General features: G+C 50.2%; 1 protein-coding gene across 5 annotated transcripts; it reads right to left on the bottom strand.

Annotated features, from left to right (window-relative positions):
• On the bottom strand, positions 1-25,954 carry CDIP1 (cell death inducing p53 target 1). 5 transcript variants are annotated; one of them, XM_006130596.5, is made up of 6 exons: positions 25,623-25,954; positions 25,028-25,137; positions 6,389-6,487; positions 4,656-4,802; positions 3,745-4,006; positions 1-2,973 (listed from the first exon to the last, which is right to left on the bottom strand). In XM_006130596.5, the coding sequence occupies exons 2-6, from the start codon at positions 25,047-25,049 to the stop codon at positions 2,862-2,864; spliced, it is 642 nt and encodes a 213-aa protein (XP_006130658.2). In that variant the 5' UTR covers positions 25,050-25,137; positions 25,623-25,954; the 3' UTR covers positions 1-2,861. The 5 variants fall into 5 exon arrangements, with proteins under 5 accessions (XP_006130658.2, XP_014432734.2, XP_006130660.2 ...); XM_014577248.4 differs by lacking the exon at positions 25,028-25,137 and adding an exon at positions 14,446-14,534 and having other exon boundaries at positions 25,623-25,953; XM_006130598.5 differs by lacking the exon at positions 25,028-25,137 and adding an exon at positions 14,446-14,562 and having other exon boundaries at positions 25,623-25,953.
• Between the last annotated feature and the right edge of the window lie 272 nt (positions 25,955-26,226).

Raw genomic sequence — 26,226 nt, forward strand, 5'->3', positions numbered from 1 at the left:
TCAGGGTCTGTCTTTTATTTATATACAAACATCATGTAAAAGCACCAACTAGTTGCTTTTCTGAGCACAGGCTAATTCACTCCTGACAAACAAAGCTGACACCTGAACCACAAGTCAGAGATCAACCCAGGAGTTCATTTTAAGACTTCCGTTTGGTTTAAAACATTTACTTGAATATACAAATACCCTTGCACTTGAACAGATTAAAATCAGGGTCATGCTTTTGGTTACAGAAACAGCCCATCAGCTTAAAGAACAAAAATCAACCATTTCACATTCATGACCCAGAAACCCATCTGGCCCCATGAAGAGGCAGAGCTGCGCCCAGGGTGCATACACAGCCCAGTTTAACAATCAGCAACAGAGCAGATGTTCCCTGTGTTTTGCCGGCATGCACTTTGGACACAAACCAGAAAGGGTTACAGCAGCTGGAATAACCTGAAGTACAGAGCCACTGAAAAAGGGAGTTCAGCAAAGGCTCTCTGAGTAGCCCTGGGCTCTGCATCCAATAGCATCAGCCAGTTTTAACCCTCACAAGCTACATTTCTTCTTCCTAGAATAAAAAGGAACCAGATCAGACCCACATGCAATGTTCAGACCATGCCCATTAGTGATGGACTCCTGGGCACTGACTGAGTGCAAAAGTGATTGGGTTTGAAGGGTAGAGGATTCACATTTCCAGTAAGTCAGATGCAACCTGGCAGCCATTTACTAATACTATAGTAAAATTAAATTAAATTAAAAACCCCTACAATGCTGCGCTGAGTGAGCTACATATTTGGGCACACTGCCAGTTAGTGGGGAGTAATGAAATGCGGGGACCTCGCTAGCACAGTGAAGAAGTGCATTGAGAAAGTTGCAAGTTTTTCTGTCTCCCAAGAACACAGATATTCGAGAACAAACAAAACAACAACAGGGCATCTGATGCAAACCCACACAGCCAGGAAAAGAGCAGTGTAATACCAGTACAGCCAGAAGCTTCCCTTTCACTGTACTGGGTGGGTTCAACGGACGGAGGTTTCGTTCAGGGGTGGGAGGGAAGCTGACAGAATTGAGTGTAATGAATGCGGACGGAGTGCAAGCTGGTGAGTGTGGGGACCGCTCAGGCACCCCTCCCAACTCGGACAGGGGAGTGCTCTTTACTGGAGCCTGCTGACTTGGCAACTGATTGGGACAAGACATCCAGTGAGGTCACCGAGGCCAGTGCACTTGTGATTGGCCATGAGCAGGAACCCAGGACTTGGCTGGCAAAGGCTCGTGGCTGCACCATAAAGTCCCAGGTAAAGGCAAACCAAGGCAAAGGAAATGCAGATGCAAGGTCTCTAGCTCCAGAGGGCTCGAATCGCCCAAATCCCACTGACCCAATAGCAACAAGGCCCATTGTTCTAGGTGGCTCATGCTCATTGACCACTAGATGCGGGGCAGGGGTTGGAAAACTGCTACTTAGTGCTGTGCTCAAGAGAGAACCAACCCACCTCACCCTCAGGCTGAGCGGTCACATCTCTCCGTGTCAGAGGCTACAGCAGCCAAAGGGAGCAAGTGGCCCCAAGAGTCTGCTAGCACCAGCTGCTGCTCCATTTCTTCTTCCTGCCTGTCCAATGGAAGGGTCCCAAGACCATAACTGTGGCTGGGAATTTCCAGTAGCGGCTATTTTCTATACGGCACTAGCAGGCTGCTGTGTGTAATCGCTGCTGGAAGAGCCAGAGCCAGGAGGCAAACAGAGGGAGCTATCGCCAGGGACGGACACTGGAGGCACCAAGGTTCCAAAGCATTTCAACAGAAACAGAACCGCACCTCAAACGCATCCTCCGGCCACCTGCAACCGACACAGAGCTGCTGCCTCCCCATCTCCTTCCGTGCAAGGCAGAGCTGGCTGGGCTCCAAGGCAGGCAACAAACATTAACTCTACTCAGCTGCATGGCAAGCCAGATGTAAACACACACAGAACTAAAGCCTTCCCCTTTATACCACGTAGCCTGGTGACCCAGCTCACCCACATCCCTCTTGCCTACAGCTAAGCAAGGAAGCCGAGTGCATCTTGGCATCTGACAGAAGCACAGCCCTTCCTGCGTGTGGGTCGGCCCTTCCTGGAGATGGGCAGACGGACGTTCTTGCTTTGAGTTTGTGGTTTGCAAAGTAGAGAACTGCACCATTCAACTAAACTATATGATCCGTCTGCTTGCAAGAGACAGGGCACACGAGTATCGCAGCTTCCACAGCTCTGCGGGAGCCGACTGGACCTTTAGCCATATTCACAGGTTCTAGAGACGTAAAGGAGCTGCCAGCATGGAATAGAAGGAAAGCGCCCCTCCTACTGTAACAGGCTCAGTCTAGCACTAACTGGGCAAGAGCCCTTTGGAATGGCCGGCCCCACATCCCGCCAGCTGAAGGATTTGCCTTGCATCACTGTCTCCTTTAACAGTGGCTACTGCCAGGCCACTGATGGGGGAGGATGCAGGAAAGTGAGGTAGGACGGGTGGCTCTGACAGGCTGACAATCTGGGAAGGGAAAGTCTTCTGTGCAGCCTCGCTTGCAGTCCTAGTTCTAAACCTTCTGCACACAGCCGGAAGGGTGAGAACAAGATGGAGGGCTGGAACAGCAAGGCTATTCAATCGCACAACCTAACTCAGCTACCTGTCTGAGCTCAGATCTACACACCAGCTCTAGCTGTTAGTGGTGTGGGCCTACAGCTTCCTTGTCAGTGTGTGAGTACCTCTAATACAGCATTCAAAGCTCTTTCAGAGAGAAGGGGAAATAAACACACTACCAACAAAGAGCTAAGCACAAGGAGCATTCTGCATGTGTAGGCCGGCATGGAGGGGGTGGCGTCATTCCAGCAGGTGCAGGTCCCAGGGGCGCTGTTAGCACATGCGCTTGTACGTGTAGATATAGGCCTTGCAGTTGGGACAAGTGTGGGTCACATCCTTGAAGTCGTCTATTATACACGGAATGAAGCAGCAGCCTAGATCGCATCTGGAAAAGGAGGGAAGAGATCAAAGCCAAGCGAGCTGGGACTAGGCCCAGCAAGCACTGTGGCCTCCGCTCTGCCCCTTGCAGTCTGACCAACATGCACATGCACATGCACTGCCGCCACCCCAGCCATCCAGTGAAACCTGGCTGTGCTGGTAGAGCCCCATGAGTCCTAGCACCTGGAGCCTGGTACAGCACCCTCCACCTTAGGCTGGAAGCACAAAGCCTTTCCAGGGTGCATATTTAAAGCACACAGCAGAACACCTGGGAGCACAGGGACGGCCAGCAGGAAACTGCCAGCTAAAAACCAGTCCCATTGCTCTGTGGAGAGACGCGCCCCCAACACTACGCTGAGCAGCGAGGGCAGCTTCCTGCTAGCACCAGAGCCGCCGGAGCCCACCAGCAACCAGCCTCACGCCCAGCTAAGATAGCAGGGGCAGGCCCAGGGTCACCAGGGAAGGCAAAGGCTGGTGCAGGGCTGCACAGTGACAATCAGACACACGCAGCAGCTTGGATCCCCATGGAGCCTCACAGCCTCCAGGTCTAATTTCCTCCTTCGCCAGCAGGAGGCAAGAGGGGCTCCAAGCCCCAGCCCTATGTGGGGCTCCATACAGGAGAAAGCCAACTGGATGAGTAGGCACTAAGAGCAGAGAGGTGAATGCTGCTTGGGCAAGTGCCAGACTCCCTCCTCTAGCTCTTCCCTCCCCCGTCCATCCGTGACCCCTGAGGGGAAGCAGCAGAGAACGAGAGAGCTCCTCTGCTCCCAGCACATACCCGACAAAGCAGCAGAAGAAGCCCAGGAGGAAGCTCATGAGCCCAATCTCGTGTGTGATCGAGGTGGTGATGGCCTGCTGGCAGTGAGGACACACCGTCTGCACGGGGCTGCCCTGGAATATCTCCCCCTGCAGCACGGTGACGGTGGTTGCAGCCCCGGACGGCACGATGACAGTTGCCGTGTGGCCGCCAGCAGCGGGGTAGTGTCCTGCAGCCGGGTAATAGCCCATGGCAGGGTGCGGTCCTGAGGGTGGATAATAACCTGCCAGTGACAGACAGACAGACAGATTAACAAGCAATCCAGATGCGACGTTTCTGAGCAGCAGGACTACGGGGGCATCCCGCTGCTCTGTGCCCCCCACGTTCCTGGTGCTGGGAGCTCGGCACTGAGCCAACACACCCATTCCGGCAATGCACAGGGCCAGCCAGGATTGGGCCCTGCTGGACAAGGAGCCAGAAGTGTCACTACAAGGCCACTGCAGTGGAGGGTGCTCCAGGCCTGGAACTGACTCTGTGCACAGAGCGCCCATGCAGTCCGCTCCAGGTGGCCACCCAAAGCTCTCCGGAAAGGCAGGGGCCCGGGCTGCAGAGGTTCCATCCCTGGTGCTGTTGGAAGAGAACACCATGGCCTAGCGTACAGCTCCTCTGCCCTCAGCACCAAAGCTCTGGGAGCCCCCAAGAGTCAACAGCAGCCCCTGCGATTGCCTGCCTGGGCCTGACGGTAACTGGCATCAGGTCCTCTCCGGCCATGCCACAAAGCGCAGGGACGGCGCATTCACCAGCAGGGCAGCTGCCGTAGTGAGAAGCCGAGTTAGATTTCTGGGCTCTCTCGAGCGCACCCAGACTAGACACCTAGAAGGAGCTTGCGCTGAAAGCTGTTCCCCATGTTACTCAGCCCCTCCAGTACTCACCAGGGGGCATGTAGGGCACAGAGCCTTCTGCAGAAATGGGAGGGGGGATGTACCCCGGCTGCAGGGGTGGCTCATAGGGGGGTGGCCCAAAATCTGAAGGGGGCACAGGCATCCCGTAGGGCTGGACTGCAGCAGTGGAGACGCCATCTGAAAGGAAAGCCAGAAGGCCGAAGGGATTAGCTGGACTGGAAGGAGGTCACTGGGGAGCGGAGGGGCAAGGGAGCAAGAGCACAAGAAGCTGAGTCGAGGTGTCCTACGCCAGACAGCAGTGGCAGCCAGGCCTCCACTATACAGAGCGGGGTACAGGGCTGGCAGAAACCACCCCAGTGGAGAAAGCCACAGTAATGCTGCGAGAGCCACAAGCCATGACAGGGCAGCGCCAACGGGAAGAATCCAGCCAATCTGGAAATACGGTGCTAGGACTTGGGAGGGGCATGTCTCCGGGAAAGATCTGCCAGAGACCCCCCAACCTGCCTCCTTCTCAACTCGGGGGCTTTAACACCCACCTGTTCCGGGAGCAACTCATTGCCATGGAACAGACTTCAGCAGGGGAGCCCCAGCACAGGCGAAAGGCACCGTGCTGGCCCAGTTAAACCTGCAGCAGATCCCCAAGCCCTGGAATTAGAGGCCCAGGCTGGGGAAGGGGCATTAACTGGAGAGCAGCTGGATTTCATTCGGGTGCTGGCCCAGCAGCCCCAGCCAATGTCGGTAGGTCCTTGCCTCAGTTCCGCGTGGGGATGGCGGCTGGATGGGAGCTCTGGTGCAGAGCGCTAGGGACTCTGGTGCAGTCAGTCTGGCCAGCTGAGGAAGCAGGCGTGAGAAGAAGGGGATGGGCAGAACCACTGGGAGGGAACTGGCCTGGCAACACCCTCACAGGATGTCTGACTCCTGCATCTCCCCTGGCTGCAGCTGTGCCAGACGGGCTGGTTTCAGTCAGCCCTCATTTGGGATCCCCCACTGAGCCAGGCTTCGAGAAGGATGCGAGCTGGAGTCCTAGCAGACAGGCATGCACCCCAGGGCACAGACACCCCAGCAGGCCTCGACCAGCAGCTCAGCTCCTTTTCCCCTTAGAGCATAGGATTGGAGCCCTGCCTTGGGCTAACATGCGGCATCACATCAGCCACGCCTGCTGAGACATCCTGGGTCCCACGGGCCTCTTTGGATCCAGAGAAGCTGGAGCGGAGAGCGTCTGATCCATGCCCCAGTGCAGGCACTCGCTACTCAAACCAGGCTACAGGGAAGCATAGTGCCAGGGCAGTGCTCGGGCAGTCAAGTCCCCTCAAAGCCGATCAACATCACTGCACAAGAAGCATGAAATCTCGCCTCCCTGGTGCTAGCTATTCCCGATTCTGAGGGAGTAAACAGTGCTGACCTGACACCCTCCCTCACAGGCACTGGCTTCCGCTCTAGCTGGGAGGTGCTCAACCCCCAATCTGCCCCGGGCCCTGCCTCACGGGGTACAGTGAGATCAGGGATTCAAGAATGGGCCCCTGAGAGACACTAGCCAAGAGGTGGGAAGTAAAGGGCCTGAAATCAAGGTAGAGCAATATGCTGACTTCACTCCTGTAGCAGTTCTGCCCCCTTTGCCCCTCTGCCTTGACCCCAGCACGGCCACCCTCTAACTTGTCTGTAAGGAGGCCACCTGCCCCAGGGCTTCCTCTGTATCTGCCCTGGCCCCACTGCCACTCGGATTGGGTAACAGCATAGATGGGGGCCCATCCTCTGCAACTTACCTGACATGGTGGGTGGGCCATTCTTCTCTTCTATCAGCGGTGCAGAGGGTCCCCCTGGGTAGGGTGGGGGAGGGTCACTGGACATCGCTTCCCGCTGGTCTGCAAGAGAGAATTACCGGACGTATTCACTCACCACTGGGCCAGTACAGAGGCATCCACCGCCCCAGTGCAGACAGGGAGAGTATTAGAGTTGGGTCATTTCTGTGGGATTCTAATTCAGCTCATGGATGGACACTCGCCACAGCCCGAAACCCCTAGGCTGTGATCTTGCCCTCATATTTCCCGAGCTCCACAGCTCACGTTGGGCCAGAATTCAAGCCTGGTGCTGCAGGCAGCAGTGCTGCAGATTCAATGACCCTCGGCTCAGTTTAGCACTAGCTCCAAGGGCATCGCCTGGTGTTCAAAGTGCTGAGCTGGAGGGGCTGAGCAGTACGGGATCTAACCATTGCAGCATATTTTGTGACAGGGAAAGTATCGACCCCAGGGTCCAAGTAACTACTTTCCACCGCCCTATATTCTCCTGCCCTTTCAATCAGACACATTGCCCTTCAGTTCCCACTTCAAAAGGCTGCAGAGGTAAACAGCAGCTACAGTTCACTGGTAACTTGATCCACACTTCGCTGGACTTCTAATCAAAGCTCTGTCCCATGTTAAAAGGGGCACAGCTAGGAGGCAAGAGCAGGAAGAAAAATCCCATTGAAGGAAATTAAATGTTTGTTCCCGGAAGTGATTAGTCAACTTCTCAGGGCTTGTCTTCACAGCCCGCTGGATCGAACCATTGTTCCAGAGGAGAGTGAGGTGGATTTATCCCATCTAGTACAGACATGATAAATCGACCACCGAGCGCTTTCCCCTCGACTCTGGGTCTCCAGCAGAATGCAAGTGCTGTCAACTTCCTGCAGCAAGTAGATCTAAGTACAGGGACTTCAGCTCTGTTGTTCGCATAGCCTTGTTCGCGTAGCCGGAGTTGTGAAACAGACTGACGGCCTGCGGTGGTGTAAACTAGGCTTAAGAAATAGACTTAGTGAAAGGATCATCTCTAGTTTCCAAATAGTTTTACCTTTCTTCCTCCTCAAGCTGGGCAAATCAGAGGCCTTAACTGAGTCAAGAAAATGATAAAGCGACGAGGAGTCCTGTGGCACCTTATAGACTAACTGAAGTGTAGGAGCTCCTACACTTCAGTTAGTCTATAAGGTGCCACAGGACTCCTCGTCCTTTTGCAGATTCAGACTAACACGGCTACCCCTCTGATACAAGAAAATGATAGAATACTTGTCTAAAGTTTATAGTCTGAAAGCCTTGTTAATTTGATGAAGCTGTGTGAGGGGAAACACCCACACAAGGGCCTTTTAGGCAAACCAATTCCCCCAGGCTCCTAGAATGGAGCAGCTGCAAAAAAAACCCTTTGAATCTGCATAAGTCTCCATTCAGGCCAGCAATTACCCCCTCCCTGTGTGAATTAACAGGGGAGGTCAGGAGATCCAGGAGTCAAGGCTGCTCTAAGTTTGTTCTTTTCTGATATGTTAGAGACTAAGGAAAGATCCCAGCACTGGAACACTCCCCTCAGGGAGAGGGTGCTTGTGCTAGTGGGGATCCAGGTCTCCCAGGGTCAGAACTAGGGATGTAAAATCCCATTTAGTTAACAGGTTAAATGGGGTTGGGCTGAGGGGCTGGAGCCCAATCTCTGGTATCCATCCTGAATGAACAGGTTTCCATCACACCCCCATTTGGAGCCTGCTGCTGGGATGCACCCACCCACATCTCACCCGTGCTAGAGCACAGGGGTTTATTTCACAAGTAAACCACATTTCCCGTGCACAGGGCATTGAGAATGCACTGAACAGGCGCTGGGCTGCTGTCACGCAGTTGGCAGCATCGGATCACCATGGCATCGCCACGCAACTTATAAACAGCACTCAGAGGCCAAGCGCAGGGACTTGCCTGAGACTAGGAGACAGAGTATGAATCCTGGAAACCAAGCCCACTTTATAGCCTTGTGCAGATCAGCCACATCCCTTCCAGTATTTCAAAACAGCCTTTCTCCAGGGGAGGGATACTCTACCTATGGGAATCCACTTGGAAATCTCTCCCGCACTAGGATCTTCCCTGCCACCGGGAATGTTCCTGAGTACTTCATGCTGGGGTAGGGCTCTGCGTGGGAAAGGGGCTGGCAGTCAGTTTACCCACAGGCCACGCATTTAGCAAAGCCCTAGACAGAGAGTCAGGCGTGGCATAGGCACAGGTTTGTACGGCATTTCTTGCCCCTTGCGCAGTATCTCACAGGTACTGACAAGGGGCAAGAAGCATTATTTCCCCTCTAAACAAAAGCACCTAACCCTTTGCATGCTGCAGCTTGCGTGGTCTATTCCCAGAGTTATGTTTAAGTCACTGTTAATCAGAGTTAGTGGCTGTTGGGCAAACAGCACGGAATGCAGCAGTGATAAAACAGCTCAGACTTTGCCAGCACAGGATTTACTGCCTTACACCCTGTTCTAGGGGAATTTCATCCCCTCCACAGCTCAGTGCGGAAGGACTGGGATCCCTGATGTCCACTGCAGGAAATGCCAAAAACTGGGATGTAATTTTTGCCTGCACTATTACTGCCTGCCTCTGAACCATGCGTCTTCCACACAGCTGCTAAGCAAGGGAGATGCAGACAGGGTCTTGACATGAATAACTGAACAGTACAAGTATCCGAGTGTGAACAAATCTCGACACTAAAACACTCTCCTTTCTCAAGGAACAGCAAATATGCAGCAAGACTCCCCTCTGAAGCATTCTACCCATTTCACACTTGTTAACACTTGGAACTTATTTTGCCCTTCTGATTTATTCTGCTCAAATTTTTCCCAGTGACTTCCCCTGTTTCTTTTACAAACACCATTCACAGTGCAATCCAGCACAGGAGAGCTCTGCAGAAAACTCTTACCAGGTCCCAATTCAACCATACACCACCTTCCTGCCTTACAAACTTTTAATCACCCAGGCACCCTCCGATATCTCCAGAAGACAAAGTGAACTCATCCAGGCTCATATGTCTCCAGGTATCTAGGCATACAAGACAGATCTATAAATCGGAGTAATTGCATTACACAGTGTGAGTAACAGTAATATGGGCCTAACCACACATGCAGGCAGAGATCCTCCGGTCAGCATAGTGGACTTCACTAGCGCACCACCGTGACACAGCTGCACCAGTACATAAAGATGAGCCCTTAGAACATAGAATCCCAGCACTGGCAGAGACCTGCCCAAAGCAGGACCAACCCTATGCTGGAAGGCATCCAGGGTGCAATTTTGAAATGCAGCCGGAGTGCAACATGTGGGGACAATCCAACAATGCCGGTCTTTGCCAGCCTCCATGTCCAAGTGTCTGGGAGAAAACAGTCCTTATGTCAGAGGAGTTGAATCACGTTGCGGCATCTCTCTAGATCAGTGGGGGGCAACCTGTGGCCCATTAAGGTTTTCTATGTGGCCCAGGAGACGTTTTGGTTACAGTCGCCCATGCACAGGGTTGCCAGACACTGGGAGTTTTGTCCAGTTTTCTTTTACCGGTGTTACAAGAGACTCATGTAAAGCCAAGACACACGAAGTGAGGTGCGTGCTGCTTTCACACAACACTGAGAGAGCCGTGCGTGTCCTCTGCAGCCAAATCAACATGCTGTCCAGAGGCGATGTGTGAGTAGGGCCACATGCACTACTCGAGGCGGGAGGGGCCAGCCAGCAGAGCGGCTAGCAGGGCCGATGCCGGCAGCAGGAGTCCAACCCGCGGTGCTCACAGGCAGCAGCAGTGAAGGTGCAGGCGAGGCAGCTCCAGTTTGCTTGGCACGAGCTGGAACCACCTTCCTGTGCCTTCCCCGCCGCCAACGCCAGTGAATGCAGGGGTTGCGGGTGCAGCGCAGATTCGCAGGAGACTAGCAGGTTTGCACCGGCAGCAGGAAGCTACGTCGTCACCCCTCCCCGTGCACTCCCCAGCAGCAGGGAAGGCGCAGCAAGATGGCTCCAGATTGTGCAGCACTGCTCTCCGGCCACGTCGCTTCCAGGGAGAGCTGGGGCAGTACCACCCCTCCCGTTGTCATCAGTTCCTGCCGCTTCCCCCCACACCCACTGCCTCTCTCCACACGTGCCAGTTCCCACCTGCTCCCCCACCCCACTGCTGCCATTGACGGAGGCTGTGGGGGTGGGGAAGGTGGCTTGGTGGAGCCAGCATGCACAGAGAGTCAGCTTAGAAGCCAGATCCCCATGCATGACGACTCCTCCCCACCCCCTTTCTGCCTCTGATACAAAGGTGGGGTGATGGTGCATGTAGTCAACAGGATTAACCATTAAGCCCAGCCTTACCTGTTAATCATGTACTCAACTACACACTGACATTCCTACCAGACACCTCTCACCTAGAATTGAGTGTGTTGTCTGCGAAGGGTAGGCTCACACAGTCAGATCAACACAGCACCTTCTTCAGAGACCCAAAGCTTCCTCGAGTGGCACCAGCAATATTACAGATCAAATCTCGAGAACCTGCCTCATGGGTGGAGCTCCTCTGGCACCAGGAAATCAAACAATGTCGCTGTCTGTAGGGCACAAGTTGGAGTTTGCTGCTCTGCCAAGAACTCTGAAAGCTAGGCCCACTCTGCCACTCAGCCACCTATGCTCAGAGATCTTGCCATTAATCAGGCCCTGGAAAATTCTGTAGGATTTAAAACCCAGTTCTGCTCACTCAGGGTAAAGAAAACCAGGAAGAAAGTTTTCTAGACTATTTTTTGCCGAGAACAGTTTTCAGTGAAACGGACTTTAATTTGAGAAAAGATTGGGGGAAATAAAGCTGACCTGGAAAGCGTACATCCTGGCCACGCGCTGCAGAAAGATGGCCTCAAAATGTCTGTCTTCAAAACATCCAGAAACCAAACACACATTTGTGGCTGGAGACCCCCCTAAATCCAGACTGCAGAAGTAGTTCCCACGGCACATATTTACCACGGCCCTGGCCCTTAATATCAGTGACCTGTAAAGCTGTTTAATACCTTACAGTCCAGATGAACCCATTTTCAAAATAGCTGAAAGTCTCTCTAGTCTCCACTAGGCAGTTGTCCTGCCTTAGCTATGCTGGTCTATATTGCTTTAACTAGGCGCCTAGCAAGGACACACTTAGCAGCATCAAGGTCCTTTCTACAGTAGATACCTGGAGTTACAAATACCCCAGGACTAGTGGCCGTTCATAATTCTGAACAAAACTTTATGGCTGTTTCAGAAGTTTACAGTTGAACACTGACTTAATACAGCTTTGAAACTTTATATGCAGAAAGAAGGAAAGCGGCATTTTCCTTGACAGTTTGTGTTTGACATAGAACTGTACTGCATATGGGATTTTTTGGGGGAGGAGAGCGGGGGGTGTCTCTGCTGGTTCCCAGGGAGAGGCGTGCTCAACTGGTCGGATCATAACTCCTGTGTTTGGAACGCTGAGGCTCTCCTGGTCCAGCACAGCTATTCCAGCAAGAGAAGGAGAAGAACGATACCGGTATAACACATTCAGTGCTGTTTTACCTGTGTCAGTTTCAGGACAGGAGACACAAGATGGGAGAGGTCTTATCTTTTTTGGCTCAACTTCTGCTGGTGAGAGTTACAGGGTTTTTTAGAGTTACACAGAGCTCTTCCTCAGATCTGGGAAAGATAAGTATGGCTAGGTCTGATCATTTCCAGTTTCCTTGACTGCTCCTCTCAGATAACAGGGAGGAAACAGAACATGGCTGGTATTAGCAGCTTCTTCCCCCACAGCCAACTCCCCTCCACCTACTGCAGTGATGCTGGAAATGCTGCTGCACCCAATGGCTTAGAATAGTAAGATAAGCACCAAATACATAGCTTCCCTGCTTAGCAGCCCCACTATAAACACTGTTCCAGCACCCCCAAACTTCTCTTCCCAAGATGGTTGCAGACTCCAGCTCAGGGGCAGGGAAGTGGCCAGCCAAACAAATCGGTGCATCCTAACGTAGCCACAGACACAGCCTCCTCTAGAACAGTCTCAAGTCCAAGTAAAAAAAAATGGAACAACAATGGAGCCCCACAAACTACATAATGTTGTTCCACCAAAATGGATATGAGCCTCAGCTCAGAAAACAGGAATAGCCACAAATTAAACATCCCCTCTATCCCTGGGCCCCACAAGCCCTCCAGCACAGAAGAGAGCAAGAGGCTCTCCTAATACTGCTAGAGCAGCAGAATCCTCCCACACTTCCCCCAGCAAAACACAAGGCAGAGGCCAATTCTAGTTTCATGTACAGGTCTCTTTTCAGGAACGTGTAGTTTATAAAGCCCTTTGGGATCCTTAAAAATCCAAAGGCACTAAAGACACTGTGTATCATTTTAAAGTGCACACATAACTAAAGCTTGCTCTACAGTCTGGGGAACACGCCAAATAAAAGTGAGGAAAAATATAACTAGCTAAACAAACCTGACACCACACCTGGCGCTCTCACCCAGGCACTTACACAGGCCTGTGGAAGAAAACAGGCCTTCACTCTGCGTTTGTAAGCAACAAGTAGTCAGAGACAGTTTATTCAAGCAATATTGCAAGGGAAGAAGCTGCTGCTAGGAAGATCGTCAAATACAAAAGAGTTAGAAGCCAATATATACACTGTCTGTTTATATATAATAACAATAAACAATTATTCCCCTTTCCATAACAATTCCCTTCAGACACCACCTTATCTCAAGGTCTTCACTAGAGTCAGCATTCTATCCTTATCTCAAGCACAAGAAAGACGAGAGGCAAAAACAGCATCTCTCACAGTACTCTGCGTTGTTAGGTCTCAAGAGTTAGCATGAGTTAGGCTAACCAAAAGGTCAAAATGGCTACATAAAAAGACCTTGGCTCCCACAGGAAGTACCTGCTCACAATGAATGTTCGTTGTGACCGGATCAAGAAAGGAAAAGAACGTGTGACAGATTGCACCCCTCCCCTCTGGGGTGCCACCTGATGTACCAGGGTTCCACTGAGCCTGCCCTGTCTCAGTGGCATGGGTTCTCACGCCCAGTCCTGCTGAATCAGACCCTCAAGCCACACAGGTCAGTCCACGCCCAACGGCAGAAGATGCGGACAGAGATCGGCTCTGCCTGGGAAGACAACTCGGGAATTACACAGCCCTCAAGTGAACACCCCTTCTGAAGTATAAACCCAAAATTGTATCGTCTTGCACGGCACAGAAATTGGTGCAGGGTAAGCTCATGAGATCAGCCCCTCACTCAATGTGGAGGGGGATATACACAGCCTCTTGTCCCCCCAGTTATGAATTACAAAAACAGGGTTTAGAATAAGCAAAAACAAGTTTACCAACTACAAAAAGTAATGGAATGGTTTACCCCAAGGCAGAGCCAGCAAGGCTGGGACTCTGCCATGTTGCCTACCAGCACATCAATAAGTATGTAGCCCTTCTGTCCCAAACCCTCCCCCTCACTGGCCAATGGCCTCAAGGGGGCAGGAGGTCCCTGGCGGCCAGGGAGGGGGAGAAAAAAGGCTGCAAGGGACCTCCCACTTTGAGCCCCTCCTCAGCCCCAACCCACATCCTCCATCCTCCATCCCCTCATTCCCACACCCACATCTCAAAGGCCCTACCCTGAGCCCTGCAGCTCCCACATCGCCAGGCCCCTGCCCTGAAGAACCCAGGCAACTCCAGAGAAGCCTGCTAGTAGTCAATACCCCCTGATTTCAGATACAAAAAACGATACATGCATATAAACAGGATAACAACATTCAGTTAATCACAATCTTTTCAATATTGTCTCACATAACCCATCATGCACAGGACATATTAGTTATGCCATATTCTTCCTCTCCTATTTCTACGAAGAATCTGGGGCGCAGTGCCACAGAACGTAACTACAGTCTGCATGTGCAGTAGAAATGGTTAGGAATCCAGTTAGCTCTATGGAGGATCAGTTATCTCTGAGCTCCCTGAGTCTCCTGGGCACGGGCAGCGTGCATAGTGCGCATTTACCATTCTCCTTCAGGCTGAAAGGTCTGGTACCCTCTTCCCAAAGCACTTTGAAAAAGAACAATTTACCCCTCACACTCTGCAGCCGGCTTCCAGCTGTAGAAATGTTGCTGCTTTCAGGGTGACAAGCTTCTTCTTTGGCACAGGGCTGGAGAGATCTGCTGGCAGAGCAGGACAAAAGCAGTACTAAAACAAAAAAACAAAACAAAAAAGCTGCCGGCACAGAAAAATAATGACATTCACCTTGGCAAATCCATCTGAGTCAGAGAGATGATGCTTCCCAGCCCTGTTCTACTGCCTGAATTTCTTTGGAAGAAGACCTTGGGTTCCAGGCACTGCTGAGCCACTTATTCTACCATATGACCTTGGGCAAGTCACCTGACCTTCCATATGCCTCAGTTAACCCAAGTGGAAAACTAAATATGCAGCAGGACCCTCACTGAAAACAGATGCTGCATCCAAGACAAGATGCTCAGGGAAATCAATTATAAGCACAGCAAAACAAACAAGATTTTGGTGTTGGGTTCATCTGCTGTTCCTCAGCCAGAAAATCTGATTTGTTTTACCCACACAGCTAAAACAAATGCGGATTCTCCCCCAACCCTCAAAGGGTTACACTGTGGGAGGAGCACTCAGAAGGACCTGCGCTGCGCCATGTGTGTCTCCAGCAGGCAGCTCTGAGCCTGCACTGGGTCTTCAGCACTGGCAATGCCAGAGCAGAGCTAGCAGGAGATGGAGAATGTGAACATTTAAAACAAGCCACTTAAAAGAAATTAAAAAGCAAATTAGGCTGCAGCTCTTTGCTCTGCATTGAAGACTACAATCTTAGCCAGAAACCAAACCCCAGCGCACAAGGACATTGGGGTGACTGGTGAAGGGAGCTCCTCCCACCCCAGGGCCCACTTTTGCTCCAACCCAACTCTTCTTTCTTCCCTAAACGATGCAGCCCAGAGGACTACCGAGGCTGAGGGGCACTGGTAGCTAGTCCCCCCCACCATGCCCCGCACTCACCAGCAAGGGCAAGTGCAGCAATGCATCCTCAGTTCACTTTGCTCTGCCAGCTGCATCGCTCCGCTTCCCGCTGGGGAGTGAGGGGTTGGTCCCACCTCTCCCCTGAGTGCCATGGCCAGAGGAGCAGTGAGTGCCAGGGCTGTGTTGCTCTGCTGCTGCCAGTGAGTGCGAGGGGACCAAACCCCCCTACTAGTCCGCTTCCCGCTGCTGGATATGAGTCAACACTGCCCTTGTAACCAAGAAGGCTAATGGCATATTAGGGTGCATTAGGAGGAGCATTGCCAGAAGATCCAGAGAAGTGATTATTCCCCTTTATTTGGCTCTAGTGAGGCCACATCTGGAATATTGTGTCCAGTTCTGGCCCTCCCTCCCCCACTATAGAAAGGATGTGGCTGCATTGGAGCGGGTCCAGCAGAGGGCGACCAAAATGATTAGAGGGCTGGAGCGTATGACCTATGAGGAGAGGCTGAGGGATTTGGGTTTGTTTAGTCTGCAGAAGAGAAGAGTGAGGGGGGATTTGATAGCAACCTTCAACTTCCTGAAGGGAGGTTCCAAAGAGAGTGGAGAAAGGCTGTTTACAGTAGTGACTGGATGGCAGAACAAGGAGCAATGGTCTCAAGTTACAGTGGGGGAGGTCTAGGTTGGATATTAGGACAAACTACAGTAAACTTCCGATAATCCGGCACCTTTAGGACCCAGGGGGTGCTGGATTATCAAATATGACGGACTATCGGAAGGGGGGGCTATGAGGGGTCCATGGTGGTGGGCGGGATGCCATCCCAGGCCCCTCACAGCCCCCCCTTCCGATAGTCCAGCTCTGCCCCAAGTGTCCCAATTCAGCCGCTGCTGGTCAGTTTCAGCAGCAGCTGAATCGGGATGCCTGCGGCAGAGCAGCTGGGGTGCTGCCGGGTTGGTCCGATAGCGCCGTCCCTTGGCGCTGCGAGATCAACCCAGCAGCACCTCAGTTGCTCTTGTGGACGCCTGGGGCAGAGCAGCTGTGGTGCTGCCAGGTTGGTCCCACAGCGCCAAGGGGCGGCACTACCGGACCAACCCACCAGCACCCCAGCTGCTCTGCCCCAGGCCTCCCCAAGTCAGCCGCTGCTGAAACTGACCAGTGGCTGACTCCAGGAAGCCCAGGGCAGAGCAGCTCTGCCCCAGCTGCTCTGCCCCAGCTTCCCCGATCCAGCCGCCGGTCAGTTTCAGCGGCGGCTGAACCGGGGAAGCCGGGGGCAGAGCAGCTCGAATGGTCCGGCTGCCTGGAGCACTTCTGTATTCCTGATGGTGCCGGACCATCAGATGCCGAACCAATGGAGTTTTACTGTATTTCACTAGGAGGCTGTAGAAGCACTGGGAAGGATTACCTAGGGAGATGGTGGAATCTCCATCCCTAGAGGTTTTTAAGTCTCGGCTTGACAAAGCCTTGGCTGGGTTGATTTAGTTGGGATTGGTCCTGCTTTGGGGAGGGGGCTGGACTTGATGACCTCCTGAGGTCTCTTCCAGCTCTATGATTCTATGTGAAGTGCAAAGTGCTGTACTGCTGGCTCGTGTGCTACATCAAATACTACTTACTGCTCAGAGAATGTAATTAGATCTTCCTGTACTCACAAGATAGGGAACACAACAGATGGTACAGGCTTATTCTTAAATGCAGAGCCACTGGAATAACGCATGATGCTAGGAGCTTCCTGCCAGAACAAGGATCTAGTTTCTTTTCAGTTTGGTGGTAGCAGTCACATTGTATTTTGCTCCTTACTAAGTCCCCTAAAAATTATGCTTAGGCTTAACATTAGGGATGTTAAATATTGCTTAATTGAATAGTCAATTAACCTAATTAATCCTTATCAGTTACTCAACTACTCTATAGTCCCAGGGGGAGGGAGGTGAGGCCAGCAGCCAGTGCACTCCAGCCCCACTCCCGAAGGAGCCCCCTGTAACCCTGCGCTGCAGCCTCTGTATCAGAGGCAGCAACACTGGGTACTGGACAGAAGCTGGTCCATGATGGGAGCCAGTTTAAAAACCAGCTTCCTGCATAGACACCCTGCGCTGCTGCCTCTGACACAGTGGCCTCTCCTGTAGGGCAGGCATCAAATGGATCGAGGTGCAGATGAGCTGAAAAATGTGATTTCCCCACACAGACATTTAATGTAAAAAGTCATGTCTCCATTTGGCATAACTGGGGCTCTAAAAGCAGATGAAGCAGAGCACTGAGAAGATGTCATAAGTCAGAATTCAAGGTTCACTGACAGATCTGGGACAGGGAACTCATGGGGCACCTACCAGAGAAAGCCAAGTCTGCTACAGCAACAAATAACATTCACCCAAAGATCTGAAAATGCCTTATAAGGGGAGGTAAGTATCCCCATTTCACAGTGGGGAAATGGAAGAGGGCTGGATGGGTTACTTGATTGCTTGTTCTCTTCATCTGCTCTTGGGCACCTGATTGGCCACTGTCTGAACACAGGACACTGGGCCAGAAGGATCTTTGGTCTGACCCAGGATGGCTGTTAAGGAAAGTAAGTGACTTTCCCACCTGCTCATTGTGTGATATTAGGTGAGCCAAGACTAAACTCAGCTGTCCTGACCTCCAGTCCCAGGAACAGAACTGGAAGGGACCTTGAGAGTCCATCAAGCCCAGATTCCTCCCCTTATGGCAGAGCCAAGCACCAGGTTAGATCAGGGTGGACAAAAGGACCTCCATGAGCCAGATCCGGCCCACCAAGTGGGTTGATCCAGCCCGCGGAAGCCCTGCCTCTGCCCCACCCCAGGCCAATTAGGGTCTGGGGGCAGGGGAGCATGCGAAGCTTACTCCCGCCCTGTGAGCGGCATGCAGTGCTTTGAAGTGCTGCGTGCTGCTCGCAGGGCAGGAGGAGACATCATGTGCTCCCCCTTCCCCAAGCCCTGATTGGCCTGGGGGTGGGAGGAGCACACAAAGTGCCATATGCTCACGCAGGGCGAGGGAAGCTTGGAGCAGTTCCCCCTGCCCACAAGCCAATCAGGACTTGGAAACAGGGGAGCGTGCGAAGCCTCCTCCCAATCTGTGAGCCGTGTGTGGCACTTTGAAGTGCTGCATGCTCCTCACAGGGTGGGGGTAGGGCAGGAGGAGGCTTCGCGCGTTCCCCCTGTCCCCAGATCAATCAGGGTCTGGGGGCAGGGGAGTGTGTGAAGCCTCCTCCCTCCCTGCCAGGGGTATGGCTGCCTAGTGGGAAGTGGGGCAAAGGGTCAATTATGGTCTGGGGGGTGGGGAAGCCCAGAAGCATTCCGGCTCTGCCCTTTCCTGATTAGGCCCTGTCCCTTCCACCCCGGCCAAAAATTATTGCCCATCCCAGATCTAGACCATCCCCGATAGATGTTTATCTAACTTGCTCTTAAATATCTCCAGTGATGGAGATTCCACAACTTCCTCAGTCTAATCAATGCATCTTACAGTGTCTCCTACCAACCTGCATTACTTAATGTAGCCTGATACAACTGCTAAGGGATCTCAACTTCTATCAATCATACTTTGAAGCAGAGTGTTTCAAAGGAATCTCTCAATTTCCAAAGGACAAATCTGTTCAGATAGTATTTCCCCAGAGGAACTGTAACAAATCTAGTGAAATATTTTCCCTCTAAGCTCTGCCTCCCTTTCCTATTCATAAGAAGCCCTACATTAAAAGCAACATTTACGGTTAGCCTCAAAATCCCAAACATCAATACATTCAAAGAATCTTACTCCAGCCTTAAGTTGCACCATCATAATCAGTGGTACCACACAGAGGTGAAAAATAAATCTGTCTGTGTTCCATCCTGGTCCTTTCGAGATGTATGAAGATGGAATCTACAATGTAGAGAAAACATCTCTGATTTCTGTTAGTAGAAATAGCACGCAACTCATGTCCTGCCTCCTCACATAGTACTGGCAGAGTTTGCCAAGACAACCCTCGCAACTTTTTTCTTGCATGGCAGATCAGTAAAAAGCCAAACCTGACAGTCCAAGAATTAAAGGCTCACTTTGCCAAGATGAGTCAAGGCTTTAAAAAAGTATTACACTATACATAAGGACAGGTGCAACAGTATAAGAGAAAGGTTACTTCAGATTCCAAGAGTTCCAAGCCATGGCACTGTTTGTAACACAAAAGTGCAAAAGCACAACTATACAACGTAAATAGTCCCTGGAGGATTTGCTTTCCATAATATCAGGGCAGCAATATGCCCCTGCTGCAATTCTGCATCTTTAAACAAACAGATGACTGGAAAAGAGAGAAATGATCACAGGACACAGTGAGAAGGTCCTTAACAGCACTCCTTGTCAGTCAAAGACAGAAAGCACTGTCAGGAACTGTCATTTTGGGCACCGGGAAGTAGGGAAAATATCAGTGGTTACATGCACCTGCAGCATAGGGCAGTGACTAGCTCCCTGGGAGCTGGTGCAATGCTAAGAATCCGGCTTTTAACCAGCTCCCGTTGCTCACCCTGCATTGCTGCCTATGTACCAGAGGGCAGCAGCACAGGGCAGCAGTCTGCTCCCTAGGAACTGAAACACAGGAGGAAGCAGCTTTTAAGCTGGCTCCCCATGTGTACTGGCTCCGCCTGATGCTCCTCTCCTGGGAAGCCAGCTGTTGCCTCGCGCTGTTGCCTCTTGTAACCATTTGAGTAACTGATAAGCTCATGCTTATTGGTTAATCGTTTAAACAGCTACACTCTTACATCCCCACCAGGAAGCACAGAAGAAACAAGAAAGCACTGAATCACAAGAACTTGAAAAATTCAAAAGAAAGACAGGATAGTATTTGTGTCAGCATTTAGCAGTCATGCAGCCACCCTGGCAGAATAACCAAAATATGGATAATGACCCATTTTAGGGACACTGCTCTTGGATTAAAAGAAACTACATCACTATGCGTGATGTGACATATTGACAGACTTCACTACAATGCAATTCAAGACCTCCCAATTTCAGGTAGTCTGCAGCTACCTGTGCAATTATTTTACAGCGAACCTCAGTGCTGTCCTCAGCAAAATAGAGGATCCACCTCCTGTGCTAAGCCACAATTAAATTTTACTAAAATCTGCCTATAAAACAATCTTCGTCATCTGCAGGAATTTAAGCTTATTCATTTGTCTAACAGATTATATCTACCCTTCCAGTTGCACAGCTTCTGGAAGGACCACAGAGGATTTCTTAGTGAATTATTCAGTTATTCTTCACATTCAGTCCAGAGGACATTACTACTTCTTACCCAATGGCTATTTAAACCTCAAACCACCTTTGGGGAAAAAAAATCTCATCTAATTTATCTGGAGAGTCTGAAGTATAATTCAGTTAGAGAAACAATGAAGGCAGGAAGATTGAGGTCCACCAGTACTTGCAACCTCACTAAACTGATTAAGTGGATGCACCCACTTTGAAACTGATGGATAATTGTGGCTCAGAGTTTCAGTGGAAAATGCAAAGAGCTAAGATTTCTGCCTATTTAAAAACCTGCTTTGCCAAGATGATCCCTGAATGGTGGGATTATACGGGCCATACACAAAGCTCGTAATCTGATCATATTCGTTGTATTCTTAATGTTAGCGAATATATCACAAGATTAAGTCTAGCCCAGATTGGTGATGACCAATGGCTATGACCATAAGCTTTCTGGAGAGCTGCAAGTGTGAACAATCAAGGTCCCAGAAGCCAAACATGTATGTTATAAAAAAAAACCCATCACAACAGGCATTTCCGAGTCCCTTGAACACAGACAGCAGAGGCAAAGGGCTGAGTGAAGCTGCTATCTAACACCTAGACCAGCTCCACACTACAGTACAAACTTTTTCTAATAGAAAATTATATGAGGTATGATTTGTAACAGTTTTACACTGGCAAAAATCCTTAGTGCAAGACAGTTATGCCAGCAATAAAGTGTTTTTCCCATTGTAGTTTATTTTGTTCATAAATCTGGTGTAAACTAAACTATACCAGCAAAAACTTTCTTCTGTCAGTATGAGCTATATCTCCACTGGGGGGACTCTTGCAATACTCTTTTCTAATGTAGATCTGGCTCTAGAGTTGGTCCCTTCCGGTCAAGTTTGGGACATGAAGGAAATTTGCCTCACAAAGTGTTCCTTCTAAGCTGAGCGGTTGGCTGGCCACCCAGCTGTCAGCATGTTTTTCTACTGGTGGTACACATCCGCACATGCCTCGGTGCACATAGAGTTTTTTCTGGACATGGATGAAAAAAGTTAGGGGGAATACTGCTCACCAAGGCCCATGCTAATCTGTCTTGAAGTAAAATACACTTTCAATCCAAGACAAATGGGCACCTTCCACCAGCACAAAGAACACACCAACAATTAAATAAATGTATAGAAAATGTTTCCCCAAAATTAAGGAGCCCAAAGTGACACTAGAGCAAAGCAGTCAAATGTTTCCATCATTTTATGTTGAGAATGCACACTGCTCTGAACCCTGCACCAGAGGACTCTATAAGGCAGTGTTTCTTAAACTGTGTCCCATGGCACACTGGTGGGTGTACCACGAGGCAGTTGGAGGTGTGCCACGGAGAACAACAGAATTGAAAATGGCCACCCTTAAAGGGGCAGGGGATCATTTTTTGGGGGGGAGGGAGACTCACTCAATACCTTTCCCCCGACCCTTTATTCCCCTCAATAACTCCCCCCCCAAAACCCTTTTTTTCTACTCAACAAAAAATCCTTGGTGTTCCTCATAAAAAAATATTGTTTGGTGTTCCTCAGTCTTAAAAAGTTTAAGAAACACTGCTATAAGGTCAAAAACTTATCTTTGTCACCAACAAAAATTTGTCCAATATTTCCTCTCCTCCTGCTAAAATAATGTTTGGCTCATCAGCGCACCTCTACTATGTTTATTTTAACATCTGAAAAAAATCTATGCTTCGCTTTGCATGTAAAGGTCTAATGGAGCTTACGAAAATCTAGTTGCTTTCTTTCTGCTTTGCACATGATCACAAGTTACTTGTCAGAAATCAAAGTACAAGGAGAAATATCACATCAGACTGAAGTTCACACTCTTGCTCTCTGAAAATAAAATTGCATGGCTTGCTCAAGGACCTGAGCCTGCAATATCTGTGCAGGGAAAACTGAGCTTTATTTTAATGAGCTTTGCTTGCATAAAGGCTCCTAAGATCAAGCCCTAAATCAAATTTTGGTTTTGATTTTTTTTAACAAGAGGTGATACAATGCATGTATTTCGTATACAATATCATTTCTGCCTTCTGGGGGAGACTGGACAAGAACAAAATGTAAAGCTTTCCTCTGTGAGGTCACACATACAGAAATATCATCTTACTGCCCTTAAGAGCTGTAATCGAAAGCTTGCTTCTTGCATTAGATTACTTTTTCATTACTCTTCCTCACCTTGGTTGCAAACCGCACATCCTATCTAAGGTTCCTTTGTTCTAATCCCTTCCCCACACAAAAGAATCCGCTCATACCCACAAAAAAACCCACACATAAATGAAGGCTTTGTCTACACATCTAAGTTTAAAGCGCAACCGCAGCAGCACTTTAATGCAGTGGTGTGGTGATGGCACCAATGCTTCCTTTTGAGGTTTCTACTATCAAAGGAAAAAGAACACCCACATCCGCATTACCCCTTTTTCAGGCTTCCAATTGTGAAACTGAACAGACATCAGAGGCCTTTAGTGTAAGTTTGACACCTTCCCCATTTTAAACGCAAATGAGACAATTGCATTTACCTACACCATACACATTCCAATGTGACAGGGTGAAAGAATAGAAAGAGTGATCATTTCCAGAGAACAGTGCCATGGACCTTTAAGGTTAGTAACGTGGCTGACGTACCCTCTCTTCAACTTCAAAAAGGGACCTGAACCACTTATCACAACCTCCTCCTCCTCCTGTCTCCCCAATACTCACATCACTATTCCAGGGTTTCCATAATGCACCTGCTAGAACTATGATAGTACCCATCTCTCAGACCATGTTATGAATTTCTTCCCTTGCTTCCCCCATTATCCAGTACATCAAGTTTAAGCTCTTGTTCTCACTCTCAAAGTCCTTCAGAACGGTGCTCTGGCATATACATTTCTGACCTAGCCTATGTTCATGAACTTCACCCACTTATTCTCTGCACTGACAAAAATCTCCGTACACCATTCATTTCCTCTCACTCTGTGCCTTAACCACATTGCCCAGACACTCACCAAGCCATGCCTGTTTTCAACTACCTCCTAAACAGATTCGCTTATTACCTGATTTGAGAAATGAAACAAGTAAGTTATTATAATCCTGTCTCTGAGTCTATCGGGACCTTCAGTCTTCTCAACTACAGATTTTTGACTGAAAGATCTTTAGGGCAGGATCTTATATAAAGGCAGAGCACACCATCAGTTCTTTACAAATTAACAACAGCTCATCACCACTAAGGATGTTAAGTAGCATGTATTTCACTAATCGAGCAGTCGATGCATATTTGCACTGACTAGTCGATTAGTCATTAGGGCAGCGCCTGTCCCTTTGAAACGCCACCACAGTGTTTCAAAGGGGCAGCTCCACACAGCTGAGCCTGGGGTCAGCTGGGGCTCCCTGCCACTTTGAAGTACCCCCCACTTCCCATCCTTGCTGCCTCTATCTGATACAGGCAGCAAGGGGGGGGGGGGCGACTAGTCGACTATCCTATAGGCTAACCAATAAGCAATTGCTTATCTGATAGTGAACTAGTCCTTAACACACTTTCTCCCAATTGCCACTTTCTCCCAAAATAGTCACTACTTACTCCATCTTACTCAGGTTTACTTGCAAGAGGGAAGGCCTTCTTTATAAATAAAGGTGAGCTCAGAGCAATGCCATGATACAGTGGAACTCCAAAAAATGTAGCATATTAAGCCCAAGGATGCCAAAGTGGAATGATCTTGATGTTTGAAGTGTTCACGAACTGCTTCTGAATGACTTATGAATTCCTCAGAATAACTTCTATTATATAGAATGGGTTTTTTACCTTGTATTAGAGCTAAAATAAAGTTTTAAAAGTATAATAAAGAAAACATTATTACATTTAACCGAGTTTGCCATCTGTTAAAAGTGAACTGTTTCAGTCAGGCTAGGAAATGCTACAATTCACAAGCACTCAAGAAAAGTTTAGTAGAATTCTTCACTAGCGAATTACAACAACTGTAATTATGAAAACAAGTTCAAACTCTGTCAGAATACAAGTTTTTAATTCAAGGTCTTACATCCATGAAACCCACACGTGTAAAATGTTATAACTATTTTTTTCATAAGGCATCAAAACCAGCAAATACGTGAAAACTACAATCCGGGATATTTGGGAGAAATCTGGGATATCTGGGAGAAAAGCCAAAGTTCACCTTTTAATGCAACTGAAACATAGATTTTTGGATGGACATACTGAAAAAAATAGTAGCTATTTTGCTAAAAGTTAAAGGCAAGCTGGTAACATACAAAACAGGAAATCAGTGGAGCCCTGTGCGGATACAAAAATTTTGTATTTGTAACTGCAAAAATGAGTCGTGCACATCCACATCCAGATTTGCGCATACCGATACCTGCGGATACAAAGCTGACAGCCACAAACCTGCAATGCAAATTTGTATCCACCAAAAAAAAAAAAAAAAAGGAGGCAGAGATCTGCGCCTATTCGTGGGCGTGAGGGACCTACCACAGAACTTCTGGCGGTGCATTTCTGACTGTCCCACTAGCCCGACTGAGGGCTCTGGGCAAGGCGCTGACGCTCCACACACAGGTGTCGTACCAGGGTAGCTATTCTGACTGGGGGGGTAATTTAAAAAAACAAACAATTCCGTTATCCCGATACAACCCCAAGTGCAATTCTGCCCTGGTCCAAGTCCTGTGACACTGGGCCCAGGGCGGGGGGGGGGTCCCACTCCCGCTCAGGCAACTCACCCCGACTAGCAGCCGCCCAGTGATACCCCTCCCCCCACAACCGACCGGGCCTCGCGCCCTCCCTGGGGGCTTCCTCGCCGGTTAACCGCGGCGCGGAGGCTGTTGGGAGTTGTAGTTCTCTGCCCCTCCCTCTGCCGGCTCTCCCCGGAGCGCGAGGCCCGGCTGGACTGCAGCCCCCGGCATGCCCCGCGCGGGGAGGGGGCTTCCTCCCCCCCCCCGCCTGTGAGAAGCGCCCCGTCCCCACTGGCCCCAACCCCGCTGAGGGAGCGCGGCGCTGGCAGCGAGCTCAGGCCCGCGCTACCGCCCCGCCGATGGACCCGCCCGGCCCCCTGGTCCCGCGCGGCACCTACCGAGTTGCAAGACGGCGACGCGGGAAGCTCCTGAGCGGCGGGAGGCGGTAGCGGCAACACTAGCGGTACAGCCTTGTGACAACTGAGCATGCGCGCCGTAGAGCTGAGCATGCGCAGAAATATCCGCTAATACCGCGGCCCCCTCTGCCCTCACTCAGGCTGACAGAATAGTACGAGGGACGCAGCGTGTTAGTCTGGTCCAGCTGGACCAAAAGCCAGGACTATGCAGCACTGTAAAGACTAACACCAGGGCTTATTAGTGATGAGCTTTCGGGGCCAGACCCACTTCCTCAGATCAATACGTGGAAGAAAATTGGCACAACCATATATACCAAAGGATACAATCAAAAAAAGAACATAAGAACGGCCGTACTGGGTCAGACCGAGGGTCCATCTAGCCCAGCATCCTGTCTGCCGACGGTGGCCAGCACCAGGTGCCCCAGAGAGGGTGGACCGAAGACAACGATCAAGCGATTTGTCTCCTGCCATCCCTCTCCAGCCTCTGACAGACAGAGGCCAAGGACACCATTTTATCCCCTGGCTAATAGCCTTTTATGGACCTAACCTCCATGAAATTATCTAGCTTCTCTTTAAACTCTGTTAT

This window comes from Pelodiscus sinensis, chromosome 15, assembly GCF_052426305.1.
Source record: "Pelodiscus sinensis isolate ZL-2025 chromosome 15, ASM5242630v1, whole genome shotgun sequence".
In the NCBI taxonomy this organism is placed as follows: domain Eukaryota; kingdom Metazoa; phylum Chordata; order Testudines; family Trionychidae; genus Pelodiscus; species Pelodiscus sinensis.